Genomic DNA, 15,781 nt, shown 5'->3' on the forward strand with positions numbered 1-15,781 from the left:
ATTAGTTTCCATAGATTTTCTTTGCATGTAAGAAAGTATAAAGTTCAATGGTATCTCTCCAACACATTTAAATCAAAAGGAGTTAATGGGTCATCTGAAAAATGTCTGATGACAAAAGTAAATAGAAATATGTACAGTATATATGTCTATTTTCTATTTTGTTTAAACCTGCGCATGGATCTGAATACTTCATGTACGGTAATTAATCAGTTAAAGAAAATCTGTCATGTTGAACATGGTGTCTGAGCTGAAGGCACCATGTTATAGAGCAGGAAGACAAGAGCATACTGATAAGATGATTTATGGGAAAAGATTCAATATAGCTTGTAATTTATTCATAGATATCTGTGCTCATTCCGGGCTTGAAGTAAAGGAGGCGGTCCTACCGGTTATTGACAGCCTTCCCTCTATGACTGTGCATACAGATATAGCCGTCAGTCACTTACCGGACAACCCCCTTGACTTCAAATCCCCCAAAAAGCAGGAATTTGAGTATTCAAAAAAAGTTTACTTAATCACTGTGCTTCATTGTGGAATCATAACTGTGAAGGAGCAGGTCTTTTTTGAGCTTCCCGAATGTCTTCCTTCGCCATATTATTCCCTGTTTCACTTGCACAGCTAGATGCATTTCTCTCACAAGCAGGGAGTGTCTCCCATCTGTGGAATCTACCAGCACTGTATGCAGTTACCTTTCTTCCTTTACTACACACTATGTTTGTTTTATTCTAGGGAGCTCAGAAAGCTGATAAGGAGATGGGAGATCATACTTACAGACACAGAGGAGCTTTTCTGCTCTTCAGAAGCAGTATAAAGCTTTTCTTTTATCATAGCTCAGCTCATCTGACATCCCCCCAACTTCCTCTCTGTTTGCTTCTGAGTCTCTGTTACTAAAGACGGATCTTGCCTGATAACATGCAGTGGACTTAAAGTTAGGCGGATGTGAGACCCCGAGTGGCCATGACTTCAGCTTTTTTCAGATGGATGCAGGCAGATTTATTTAAATGAAGTGTTTTAGAAATTTGCTAATTGCACCATTCTTTATTAAATTAAATTGTGTGAAAGTACAGTGAGTCTTTAAAGGAATGAAATATAATGTATACTTAATCTTTTCCTACAAAACTATATATTTTACTATAGCCACTGAGTTAATCACTATCTGTATAGCACCACCTGCTATTTGCTATTTTCCTTATTTCTCTGTCCACCTCACTGAGGTGGTCACACACGCTCATTTCCAACCCTTAACCGCTACCAGCCATATATCCACTGTTAGAAGCTGTGACAAGTAAAGGGAGAGAGCTGCAGCAGAAAGGAACCCCCCCCCCCCCTGGGCTGCCAGCCTAAAATTTATCTAGCAGAACAATTGGAGCAATCAATTGGGGATCTCTGGATCCATGTGAGATAAAGGGCTGGTTCTTGTTTGTTAGAAAGAGACTCTCTATTACTATATGATGTCTGATTTTTATTGTTTCCATTAATAACTTTCCCCTTTAATAGTTAATTTATACCAATAAATGGTGTTCTCAAAGATTCTTCTAAAGCACGTAATATCATCAGGGAAGTATCCGATTGGCCCCAAATGTATTCTGCAGCAGGACAATGACACCAAACATACAGTTAAAAGAACAAAGAGTCCTGAAAGTGATTTCAACATCATCGAGTCTGTCTAGTATCAAGTCTGTCTAGGATTACATGAAGAGACAGAAGGATTTTAGTAAGCCTACATCAACAGAATATCTGCAGTTAATTCTCCATGTCTGAAACAACCTCCCTGCTGATTTCCTTTAAAAGCTTTATGCAATTGTGCCTAGAAAACGTTGTTTTGAAGGCAAAGTGTGGCTACACTGAATATTGATATGATTTAGATTTCTTTCTTTTCTTTCACTTTGCATTTTGTGAACCGATAAACTGATGAGACTTCTTGTCAACATGTAGAAACACGGTGATGTACCCTGCTCTGCTAGGTGCAAGACAGACAGACACAGGGACGAACAACACAGAAAACTTGGTGGTACGGGAATGAGTTGGAACCGGGCGGACAGTACAGTACAAAATCATGAGACAGAGGGTAGGCGAAAAAGCAAAGCCAAAGTCAGAACCAAACGGGAATCACAGTACCAAATCACAAAACAGGGAGAGAGGTCCAAAGCAAGCCAAGGTCAATATAACAAACAATGCAAGTCCACAACAAACACAACCGGAAGCACAACAAGGGAGTGAAACCTATAACTGACAAGGATGTATTGCCAGCAGAGCGCAGAGTCCCTGGATCAGAACATGAAAAGTCCAGGGATTCGGCGTACCATTGGACCATAATACAAGTAGTCCTGAGATAAGCACAAACATACACAGATGATACTAATTTCCCCCAGAGAGCATGTGCTGCGGGGAGGTACAGTCCATTGCTATGGACACACGTGCGTCACCAGAGGGCGTGGCTTAGGCAGAGTGTCACCAGAGGCGTGGCTTAGGTGGCGCATCAATATGACTCGTCATGACCACGCCACGGGCCCAGAGTGCGTTGCTGGAGCCCGGCCAGGTAAGTTAGTGACACTTCTATTTGACGCTGCATATTGAGGACATGTAAAATTGCCTATCCATGTATAGTATGCAGGGTATGTGCACAAAAGAGACTAAAGAGAGGATCTGTGTGTACATGGCTAAGATCAAGTAAGAAGACAAAAAACTTAAGTGCAAAATGGCATAAGGACAAACAGTGTAAATATAACTTAGATGAGAGAGGTCTACCTACTAGGAAAGCACTGGTAGATTTAAAGTTATTCAGTTGGCCGCTTTTCCCATGGCCAACAAATAAAAGTTTTAATGCTCCTGGCACCATGATTTTAAGTGCCCAGGAGGTTTTCTCTTGCACTGCTCTCTCTATTGAACGCTCCCCAGCACCTTCCCTCTGCACTTGGGTGATGGCTCTCTCATCCAATCAGGATCACATCAGAGCAGTCACTCAGAGGGCAATGCACTGGAAGAGAATGTCTCCTGGGCACCTGTGATCCTGGCTCTTGAAGCATCAAAACTTTGATTTCTTGACCATGCAAGAAGCTCCCCTATTGTATATAGTGTAGTCCTGTCAGCGGTTTTGCGGGTCGATTCTTTAACTGAATTACAGCAGGGGCAAGAACACTAAGAAACAGTGTTAGTACAGGCAAGAAAAGGAACCTTTGTGTCTCAAAGAAAGATAACTGTGATTTCTTCCAGTAGTTCTCGTACTATGTAATTAGTGGTGCATAATAATAATTGTTAACCAGCAAAACTACAGAATGATGAACACAGGAACAGCTAAAGCGGGTGTAGTGGCTGCAGTTGGACCAAAGCCCCTCTGCCTGAGGGGGCCCAAAGGCCTCTCTGCCACATAATGGGACAGTAGTACTAGGATGGCTAGAGGTGTTCTGGTACATATTTTGCATCTAGGCCCAAGAGCTTTGAGCTATGCCTCTGGGCCCCGAATGTCCTATTTTCAGGAAACTACATGTATATTTTTATATTTCAATTTGGAAACGCTACTATTCCCCTTTCTGTTGACTAAATCAACTTTATTGGAGAAGCTTACTGGGGATGCACACCAACAGTGCAGTCAGAGAAAATGGGACTTATGAACACAATTATGACAATCTCTAAATCTATGCTTCGTCACTTTGATGAATGAACGTCTTATGGTGCAAAATATTGAGAAGCAATGACAATGAGAATCTAAGGGAGAACGCATCTAAAAAGATGTTAGAAGTGATCGCCGAAACACTGAGAAATATCTCATGCTGTAAAGCACCAGAAGACATCCAATGACTTCACAGATACAAATGACAGGATCATTATCTTTTTAAGAAATGCTTGCCAAACACTGACAGAAGTTAATGCTTTTCTGTTAACCTTAAAATGTATGTTGCCAGTCTAGAGTTACCTTATATTGAGTAAAATATTTCACTGAAACAGCAGTCTGTGTTATTCAATGCTTAATCGATCCTGCTACCAATATGCGAACCAAAGTCAAACTCTGTACAAAGCAGCATAAAATTTAGCTCAATATCCCTTAAACCCTATCCAACTAAAGAAAGTCATTTTATAGTAAATTATTACTAAGCAGTATATATTTAAAGGGGCCAACTGATGGAACCCCACAATCATGAGAACAAGGGACAAGGGGCCCCCAGAGTGAATGGTGCAAAGTTTTCGTATCCACGCTGTCACTTCTTATATCTCTATGGGACTACTGAAGATAAATGGGTACCACCGTATATTCATGATCTCTTAAAGAGTTACTCAGCATTGGTAAAACTTTTGATATGTCACAGAGACAAACAAATAGCATTGGTTTACATCATAAAGTAGAACATGATCTAGGTTTTGAGAGGGTGAAAAGTTGGTCTAGATGTCCTGATATATCTAATTTTAAGAACAGGATAAATGGAAAGGAGCAGCATATTTGAAAATCTATAGGATTTACTGAATGTAAGCAAATAACCATAAGCTGTACTCCTGAGAGTGTCAATGATATGAATGCTATCAGCAATGTTTTGGTTTGTCCTTCATGAGGATGGTGCCCAAAAAACATAAAAGGGTTAGGAACAGGCAAAAACAAGATGGATAAATAGAAATGTAAAGTGGGCAATAAATAACAAAAAGAAAGCATTTAAATTACTAAAAGGGAAAGTTAGTGAAAAAGCACTAAAAAACTATAAGGAATAAAATAGAATATGTAAAAAAACTGATAAAGGCAGCCAAGCTGGAGACAGAAATGCTTACTGCCAAAGAGAGTAAAACTAACCGTATAATGTTCTTCAATTATTTAAGTAGTAAAAAGGTTAGCCCTGAAAGTGTAGGCCCTTAAAGAGTGGTGAGGGAGGAAATGTAGAGTGAAGAGGAGAAGGTAAATTTATTAAATATTTTTTTCTCTCCACTGTATTCACTTAGGAAAATGAAATATCAGATGAAATGCAGTGTGTCAAAAGAACATCCCATTAAATGAGGCCTGACTAAAGCCTGGTGCCTAGCAAGAGATTCATTCTCACGCATGCGTTGTGGGCTCTAATCAGGCTAGAATCATGTGCTCAATGTACGGCAAGTCGGACCATTTGATTAAATATCCACAGGCTGGGGGAGAATTAGGGTGTCCACTGGCCCTTTAGGAGCCGTTGGAAAGCATGCGTGTCCTATAGACAGCACAGGGACAGGTGCAGAGGACTCTGGAGGTCACACCCGCTACAGGAGGGCAGAGTAGGGACAGCAGGTCTAGACTTCAAGACTGACAGCTGTGGCAGGGTAAGTGGAGGATGGATGGATCTGGATAAATTGGAGACTTGGGCAGAGAAGTGGAAAATTAGATTTAAACACTGGTATATGTAAGGTTTTGCACATGGAAAGTGAAAATACAAGTCACCATAACCCACTAAATGGGCAAACACTTGGTACAATTGAAATGGAAAAGGACTTTGAAATTTTAGTTGACAGTAAACGTGATTGTAGCAACCAGTGTCAGGCAGCTGCTGTCAAGGTCAATAAAATCATGTGGTACATCAAAAGGGGCATAGATGCACGAGACGAGAACATAGTTCTGTCATTTTACAAATCATTAGTCGGACTGAACACGGAGTACTGTATACAATTTTGGGCACCTGGCCCCAAGAAAAACATAGCAGAGATTGAATGGGTTCAAAGATGGGTAACTATCTGTCACATCTGTGACGGGTACCAGAAGGTCTGAAAGACTATCTATGCATTAGCGATCTGACAGCCTCTTTTGGTTTCACTTTGTCTGTGTGTTGCTGGTATGTCCACAACTCCTGTTTAGGTGTGGATCATGTGACCTCTACCACACCCTATTTAGTCCGACTTTTCCCATCACTCCTTGCTTGGGATAGCTTCATTTGGTCTTGGAAGAGCTGGAGTGTGGTTCGTGTTGAAGTCCTGTTCATCCTTCATCCTCTGAAGTTAAGTGTTCCGTTTGTCGTGTTTTGTATTCCCCCCCCCCCGGTTGTTTAGTAGGCCTCAGTGAGACGCTAGTTCCTTCCCCAGGGAAGGAACATGTGGTCTCTGCCCTGTCATTATCTTTAGTGCATCTGAGGGTCACCAGGGTTTTCTAGGTTCCCGTGTATGGGTATCTCTACCATCGAGAGGTGCCCATACGGATAGGAGTTAGGGCCAGGAGCAGGGTTTTATAGGTGGTGACCCTTTTCCTTCCCTAGCGGTGAGGCCTAGTGTCTTCCCCTTCCTTCTTGATTGTCTTTTGGTGTTCTCCCCTACTACATCCGTGACACTATCGTAATAAAGAGAATGTTTATTAAAATTAGTTTTTAAGGGGAAAAAAAAGGGGATCTAATAACTATGTATAAATAGATCAGCGGTCAATGCAGAGATCTCTCCTATGATCTATTTAGAGCCAGGACTGTGAACGTGGCAAGGGGACATTTGGTATGTGTAGCGGCAAGAAGATTTCTCCATGAACAAGGAAGGGATTCTTTACTGTAAGAGCAGTGAGACTATGGAGCTCTCTAAAAGAGTTCAAGAGTAGCCTGGATGTATTTATTGAGTGTAATAATATTACAGGTTACAGTTGCTACAATTATGATTGTTGATCCAGGGAGTTATTCTGATTGCCCAATTGGAGTTGGGAAATAATTATTTCCCTTAAAATTAGAAAAATTGGCTTCTGCCTCATAAGGGTTGTTTGCCTTTCTCTGGATCAACTTTGCATGATAATAGGCTTAACTGGATGGATGTATTTTTCACAAAAAATGCATCAGCTCAGTCAGGTTTTGACTGTAGCACTGGGCTGTAGATTTTAATAGCTTGCCTACGGATCTTGAGTAAAATGTAAGACTTTAACAGAGCATCCTACACCTAAGGATATAATATTGTATTCCCATTTAAAGGAATGTCTACCTTTTCACATCATGCTGCTTTAGGTCTACAATTCTGTGTTGATTAATATATTTTACGTAGTGGATATAGCCTTTTTTATTCGATATAAATTGTCTGCATAGGCATGAGTTTAAAAGATAACATACAGGTTACTCGCAGCAGCCACTCAAGAGAGTTTAAAAGCTCACTGCATACAGTGTTATTACTGCACTCAATGTATAAATTCCCAATCTTATCAATGCATCAGGAGCATTCAATGCCATTTCTGCCTCAATGAAGTTTAGTTTAGGAGAGATAAATTATTCTGTAGTTCTTGTCCACTGCAATAATTTGGATCAGATATGTATAAAGCAAATTAGATAGAAAAAGTATTCATACCCTTTGAACTTTTCTACATTTTTTTTACATTAAACCCACAAACTAATGTATTTTGGGGGATTTTATGTGATAGACCAACACAAAGTAGCAAGTATGTGTGAAGTGAAAAGAAAATTATACATGGTTTCAAAAATGTTTAATACAATCTGGAAAGTGTGGTGTGTATTTGGATTCAATACTTTGTAGGACCACCTTTCACTGCAATTACAGCAGCAAGTCTTTTGGGATATGTCTCTACCAGCTTTTCACATCTAGATGTTGACATTTTTGCCAATTCTTCTTTGCAAAATATATCAAGCTCAATCATATTGGATGGAGAGCGTCTGTGAACAGCGATTTTCAAGTCTTGCCACAGATTCTCAATGGGATTTAGGTCTGGACTTCGACTGGGCTATTCTAACACATGAATTTGCTTTGATGCAAACCATTCCATTGTAGCTTTGACTGTATGTTTAGAGTCGATGTCCTGTTGGAAGGTGAACCTCTGCCCCAGTCTCAAGTCTTTTGCGGCCTCTACCAGGTTTTCAGCCACGATTGCCCTGTATTTAGCTCCATTCATCTTCCAATCAACTCTGACCAGCTTCCCTGTCCCTGCTGAAGAAAATCATCCCAACAGCATGATGCGTGGGGATGGTGTGTTCAGGGTGATGTGCAGTGTTAGTTTTCCGCCACACAGCGTTTAGGCCAAAAAGTCAAACCTTCGTCTGTTCTGACCAAAGCACCTTCTTCCACATATTTGCTGTGTCCCCTACATGGCTTGGGCAAACTGCAAATGGGACTTCTTATAGCTAGCTTTCAAAAATGGCTTTCTTCTTGGCACTCTTCCATAAAGGTCAGATTTGTGGAGCACATGACTTACGCTCCATTCAGATGTCCGTAACGTGTTTTGCGGATCCGTGGATCCGCAAAACACGGACACAACAATGTGCGTTCCATACATTGCCAGAACTAATAGAATATGCCTATTCTTGTCCGCAATTGCGGACAAGAATAGGACATGTTAAAAAAAAATATTTGGGGAACGATATTGCGGACCCGGAAGTGCGGGTCCGCAATTCCGTATCCGGGCAGCACATCATAGGAGATTCTCCCTCCTGAGCTGTGGGATCAGTGTAGCTGCTCCAGAGTGACCATGGGCTTGCTTTTTGTCTGCTTCTCTTATTGCTGCTCTCCTTGTATGGGCGGTCATTTAAAGGAGATAGCCATGTCTTGGTTTCCAGTTGTGACAAACTCCTTCCATTTGGATGATGGATTAAACAGTGCTCTGTGAGATGTTCAGAGCTTGGGATATTTTTTTTATAACCTAACCCTGCTTAACACTTCTCCACAATTTGATCCCTGACCTGTCTGGTGTATTTGTTGGTTTTCATGATGCTGTTTGATCAGTAATGTTTTCTAACAAACCTTTGAGGCCTTCACAGAACAGCTGTAGTTATACTGACAAATTCTATTTACTAATTGGTTTACTTCTGAGGGCAATTGGTCACACTGGATTTTATTTAGGGGTATCAGAGTACAGGGGGCTGAATACAAATGCATGCCACACTTTTCAGATTTTTATTTATTAGAAACTTTGAAAACAATGTATAATTTCTTCACTTTTCAGTTCATACATACTTGTTATGTTGTGTTGGTCTATCACATAAAATCTCAATAAAATACATTTAAGTTAGTAGGTGTAATATTCAAGGGGTATGAATACTTTTTCAGAGCAGTGTAGATAGATATAGATATAGTCACGACTAGGGATGAGCATATCGACTTCGGATGAAACATCCGAAGTCGATTTGCATAAAACTTCATTCTAGTACTTTACGGAGCAGGAGCTCCATACAGTATTAGAATGTATTGGCTCTGATGAGTTATTGCTTTGCTAGACTTCGCGTAATAACTTCATAAATACATTTTTACTGTAAAAAAACATTTCCTGAACTCGGGTTCGGTTCCAAGTGGTATCTTGTAACCGAACCTGAGTTCGGGAAATGTTTTTTTTACAGTACAAATTAAGTTATGAAGTTATTAGAACAAAGTTCTATGCAAATCGACTTCGGATGTTTCATCCGAAGTCGATTCGCTCATCCCTAGTCATGACAAAAACAAAGTGCACCCTCTTTGAATTCTATAGCTTTACATACCAGGACACGATAATAATAATAATATTAATAATAATAATAATAAAAAAATAATAATCTGGTCCCAGAAGTTCTGCAAATTAAGAAAATACAATCTCAGATGTGCAACGACACATAACAGATATCGGCATTTCATTATTTATTCCACAAAAATAAATCCAAAATGCAGAACCCATGTGTGAAAAACTAAGTACAACCTGACTGTTTCCAAAGAAATTAACAGGGTAAATAGCAGTCAGGTGCTGCTAATCAAATGTCCTTGATTAATTGATCATCAGAAAGTGTGACCACCTCTATAAAAGCAGATGCTTTGGCAGTTTGCTGGTTTAGAGCTGTCACGGCGGGCGTGCACTCAGACTCACAGATAACCCACCAACCAGGCTCTGAGCGAGAGACAGGGGAAGGGTCACCTCCTAGCTAATCCCTGACCTCTTTCCCTGCACTGCTCAGCCCACATGCAGACCTTTATGGTAGGAATGATGTGTCCCCGTGCCTGGGCTGAAACACCCTAAATTCCCTAAGATGGTGAAGAGGGGAAATAGGAGCAGCCTGCTCGCACAGAACCTGGATGGGAGAGATGACACAAAACAGCCAAACTAGAAATCACACTTATCTTTCTGAGCTGGAACAGACAACCTTCCTACCTAGCTTCCAAGACCACAATGATTGCTATAATCCGCTCAGAGCACTGGGATGGTGTGCTATTTAAACTAATGACCCCACCCAAGTGCACCTGATGAGAGGCGGATCCAGCACGGCTCCAAAACAAACACTAAACTCGTGCTGCTATCCTGGCCGACCTCCGCACATCGTCAGAGCGGGGCATGACAAGAGCATTCCGGTGCGTGTTACACAATACCAGGGAGGAAAGATGGCTTTTCATATTTGGCTTCAATTTTGTTGAATAAATAATGACACGGTGGAATCTGTTGTATGTTGTGTGAGGTTATATTTACCTCATTTTTAAGACCTTCTAAGAACAAGATGTTTTGTTTTTATGTCCTAATATATGACATAAAACCATAGTATTCCAAGTGGGCGTACTTTGTTTTTCTTATGATTGTATATATTTACTTCTGCTTTAAGAGAGATACATTTTCTGCCTTCCAAACCATCTTCGAGCAGGCTGAAATCAGTTTACCTTCCCTATTGTAAGAGTCTTGCGGTTGCTGTGTTCTGGAATCCACTGATCAGGACACTAGAAACTCCAGAGTTCTGGGAACCATGGTTTGGAAACACTACAGTAGTTTGTATAACGATCCTATGTACCTTGTAGAGGTGGCTGCAGGCAGGCAGTTTATTTTTTTTTAAAGCCATGTACTTTAGGAGATTTAGAACTTTATGTAAGAAAAACAGCGCTTCATCCAATATAAAGATACATTAAGAAATTAATCAGCACAGGACTTAAGCCTTTTCAACTTGAAAAAAGGTAGGAAACAATCAAAACATTTTGAAATTTCACTATGACATACTTTAAAAAGTACTTTAAAAGCACAGGTACACTTTAATTTTGAATGGATACAAGTTGCCCATTCTTGGTCTTGTCCAATAATACTTTCCTGTTGCACATGCCAAATGTAAAAAGTTGACCAACAAATAAAATTAGTCTTGATGTCCCCAGAGCATCATGATTCATATACTAGCACTATTTTAGTAAGGTTTGTGTGAATGTTTTGCAATGTGCATCTCTTATGTTTTTATCTATAACTGGGTGCATATGTTTGACATAAATATGATATAAAACACTTCATATAGTAAATATATAATATTATTGGTTCTAGCATATATAGAACTTACTTGAACAGCAATGGTATAAATAAGTTCTCCAAGAGTCGGTAAGAGGCATTGTTTTAACTTGCTGTTTCTGAAATTGTCTCTAATCAGCTCAGTCAGCAAGGTGAGTGCCTGCAGAAATATTAAAAGTTTGCATAAGGTAAGAGAAAAAAAGCATCATTAAAAGACTACAGTGTTCATAAAGTCACAAATAAAACTTATAACTGTAATGTATACAAATTAAATAAAACAATTGTCATCAAAAGTTCTACAACGATAGTCATAGGCATTAGTCAAAGGTCTGCATGCTGGAGGTTTTTGACAGTTTGCTGGTCTGGAGCATTCTTTAGTGTGTTAACACAAAGCCAAGGAGGTAAGACATCAGCAATGATCTGAGAGACACAATTGTTGCTGCCCATCAATCTGGGAAGGGTTATAAAGCCATTTCCAAACAATTTGAAGTCCATCATTCTACAGTGAGAAAGATTATTCACAAGGGGAAAACATTCAAGACAGTTGACAATCTTCCTAGGAGTGGACGTCCCAGCAAATGAAACCCAAGACAAGATCATGCAAATCTTAGGGAAATTGCAAAAAACTAAGCACTTGCAAGTCTGCAAGGATTTAAGAAAGATATTTATACCATATACCTATGGTAGAGCCTGTATGTATACCAGCATTTTCTGACACACAGTCCATCTGTTTGGAGGATGATTTTTTTTGTTGCTTAGAATGTTCCTTAAGAGCACAAGGGATTGGCCCAGAAACAACATTCAAATCCTATCCGCAGGATAGAAGATAAATGCGTGACTGCTGGGAATCTGACCACATATGTGACCATTGTTCCATTCACTTCTATGGGATTAATAGAGATAGCTGATACTCAGTAGTTCCATAATTGGCTAATAAGGCAGATCACACACAGACAGCTAACTCAGTTAACACACTGAGCAGTGTGGTGGGAACCAGCAGCCAGACACCAGTGATCATTGTGGATAGGTTATAACTGTTGTTTGTTGGGCCAACCCTGTTAACATCCAGTCTGGATCACATAACTTAAATGGGTTGTCCTCTTCCCATAAGCTAGTGTTCCCCTCTGGTTGTTGTAGAACTACAACTTCCCCTGTGGAAGTCAAGGCATAATGGGACCTATAGTTTTGCAACAGCCTGAGAGCCACAGGCTGGAGAACGCTGGTATAATGTCCACATTATAATTGCTAGGGGTTTTACATGTCAGACCAGCATTTCTGTATTTAGAAGAGTTGATGATGATGATGATGTGTACACGCAGTCTTACCCTTCGGGCCTCGATGCGCTGTAAGTATGTCTTTGGAGTGTGGGAGGAAACCGGAGAACCCCGTAAACGGGGAGAACATACAAACTCCATGCAGATGTTGCCCTTGGTCGGATTTGAACCTAGGACCCCAGCACTGCAAGGCAACAGTGCTAACCACTGAGCCACCGTGCTGCCTGATAAAACTACTATATTATAGCCTGAAATGTACTCTGCTGACACAGAAAAGAGGTATAGCAACCTGGCAACTTCCTAAATATAAATTTAGTAAGAGAACCACTTTAACATGTAGACATTCACTTATTGTAGGTATGAACGCTAATTTACTTTAAAGGTGAACAGGGTTGTCTGCTTTACACAATATACTTGTTCTTCTTTTAACTCCCTGCAAATTGCAATTTCTAATGACATCATTCAATATTCCATACAATGTTTTGGGGAGCTGATAAAATTATTAATTTGGTGGAAGTCGGAAAAAATGCATTTCCACTACTATTTTATGGGTTTTTAATTTACGAATAACTCTGTAGTAAAAATGATAAATTATGGGTCGGTAAGATTACAGCGATACCAAATTTCTATAGTTTTTGTTAGGAATGCTTAAAAAAAAGTTATGGGTGTCAGAATGTTTTCATATTTTTTTTTATTTCTGTCCACAAAGTTGCATGAGGGCTTTATTTTTGCAGGGCAATTTGTAATTTTTATTGATACAATTTTGGGGTATGTAAGACTTTTTAAACATTTTTTATTAAATTTTATTTTGGGAGGCAAAGCAAGCAAAAAAAAAACAATTATTCTTTTTTTTCCCCGTTACAATGTTTACTATATTGCTTTTATAATAATTCTGCAATGCTTTTATGTTTTGATAGTTTGGGCACTTTAGGGTGATTGGGAATGGAGTGATTTGAGTTTATAATTATATTTTTTTTTTTTAGATTTAAAAAAAATTATAATATTTTTTTTTTTTACTTTTTTCCTAATTTTATTTTCAGTCCCCATCAGTCCAGTTCTGCATAATTTTCATAAACTTGAAAATTGCTCCATTCTTGGATGAACAAACTAAGGGATAAAAGCTCGACTAAATATGAGCGCAAAATATTATGTGAGATATGATACAAATTTACATAAGAGTTTAAGAAAAAGATTGAAATACGGTATCTTCCTCAAATATGCCACAAATATTAACATTTAAACCAAATTTTGTTGAACTGTAAAATTGTCAACGACCATCCCTAAGCAATGATCCATAACTTGCTCCATAAGGTTAAAATATTATTACTGTAAAACATTATATTAAACAACACTTCATCTGATATGATTCTTACAGAGTGAATGGGGCAGTGCTTTCAATAAAAAGAGTTCAAACTACTCAAAATTCTTGCACATTAGACAATGGGATTAAAATGTTCAATGACTGAATATATTCCCAAGATGTACAAGATTTGTCCAAGAAAGAAATTAAAATCCAAATGTCAAAACACAAGGTTATAACAATCCTGAGATGGAAAAAGCAGCAGCTAATCCTGCATCAGGATTGTTTTTGACTTCATGACCCCAATGGATTTATATAGGCTTTCTTTTTGCTGTCTGTAGTTACACTACAAGAGTTATGAGTGTGGGCATGTGTGTCTAGTCAATACAGAACTGCCCTACACTTTGTGAATGGTACAGTGACAAGCCCATACTACTTGAATAACATCATTAATTCAGTCATTGTGCCTCTGCATGAACAACAAAGGGCTAATTTCATCTTCATGAATGACAATGCGCCAACTCATCGAGATCGGCTGCTGGAGACTGGGGTACCTCAAATGGAACGGCCTGCACTTTCTCCAGACCTGAATCCCATTGAAAACCTATGAGATCACATGAATCCCCATGTAGAGGTTCATAACTCTGTACCCCATAACATCAATGACCTGAGGGCTGTCCTTCAAGAAGAGTGGGATACCATGCCTCAGCAGTAAATAAGTTGACTTGTGAACAGCATGAGACATTGTTGTCAAGCTGTAATTGATGATCAAGGCCACATGACAAGTTATTTGAGACATGGTCATTTTTTGTGGGGATATACCCACCACTGTTGGCTTTTGTTTCAACAAATTGTTTGAGATGAGTAAATCACCATTGCATGCTTCTACTTAAATGCTATACTTTCAAGATATAATATCAGTGTAGCGTGAACTTTTTAAATTTTCCATAAATTTCACCTGAAATCCAAATATCCCTTACTTTTTGCGAGTAGTGTATATACACATAGCTCAACAGTAGCCAGAAAGCGTCTAACTCCATTAAGCAGTTAAACCCATCATGTGTGGGCTGCTGCTGTATGGGGAGTACAGTATAGACCAGGCATGCTTAACGTGGGGCCCTCCAGATGTTGTAAAACTACAACTCCCAGCTGATAGCTGTGGGCTGTTCGGGCATGCTGGGAGTTTTAGTTTTGCAACAGCTGAAGGGACGCAGGTTAAGCATGCCTGGTATAGACAATGGGCATTATATCCAGTGGGACAAGCCTCCTTGCGACCATTTAGCAGAAATAAAGTTGACTTCCATACAGAAGATTAAGACTACTTCAGTGACCAGAAAAAGTCATGCGAACATGAAACATACACTTAGTACACAGCTCACAGTAGATAAGAGTTTTCATAAAATCTTGAATCTGTGTTGCTATACTGAAAAGATGTAAAGATAGAACAGTTTTAACCCTTAGGATACCAGAGATTTTTTGTTTTTGCATTTTCATTTTTCTTTCCAGTCTTCCTGGAGCCATAACTTTTTTAAATTCCATTCCTTTGCTAAGCCCAAGCCAGCCATCATCAGGAGATTAACCCATGTATTGCAGAATTCTAAATGACTTTTGTTTCAAGATCATGGAATGTTCTGTCCCCACATGAAGGCGAATGAAGGTGTAACTGATAATGGCTTTGTGACTGTCCTACCTTCGTATCCAAGCAGTGGAGCAGACCGGACCGGCAGATGCTCAGGTTAGATGGATCCAGACGTAGACATGAGGATGCAATCAAACGTGGGTTTATTTGATCCAGAGCAGTGACATATGGTGATGGAATACAGTAGATGCTGTCATGTGGATGTCTTTTCTGAGGCTAACTGCTGAGGCTACTGCTGGTCAAAAACTGATGCCTTCACAAGCCAAGGTGTGTGTCTCCAGTCACAAAGAATGCAGCACTGAAAAAGGCTACAGGAAGTGACCAGGCCCAAGGCTGCAAAACCACGCCCAGAGAAAAAACTTTATAGACAACGAACGAGGCGTGCAGCATACAAATTCCGGCCAGCAGATGGCAGCAGAGAACAATAGATTTAAACAACATAG

The 15,781-nt window shown here is 39.6% G+C and overlaps 1 protein-coding gene across 4 annotated transcripts in view; it reads right to left on the reverse strand.

Annotated features, from left to right (window-relative positions):
* The window catches only part of ULK4 (unc-51 like kinase 4), an 837,710-nt gene that overhangs the window by 643,212 nt on the left and 178,717 nt on the right, over positions 1 to 15,781 (reverse strand). For all 4 annotated transcript variants that reach the window (XM_040432903.1, XM_040432904.1, XM_040432901.1 and 1 more), the window contains exon 18: positions 11,178 to 11,285. In XM_040432903.1, the coding sequence (XP_040288837.1) occupies positions 11,178 to 11,285 (108 nt within the window). The remainder of the gene's footprint in view (positions 1 to 11,177; positions 11,286 to 15,781) is intronic.

The sequence above is a fragment of the Bufo bufo genome, chromosome 5, assembly GCF_905171765.1.
Source record: "Bufo bufo chromosome 5, aBufBuf1.1, whole genome shotgun sequence".
Classification (NCBI taxonomy): Eukaryota; Metazoa; Chordata; class Amphibia; order Anura; family Bufonidae; genus Bufo; species Bufo bufo.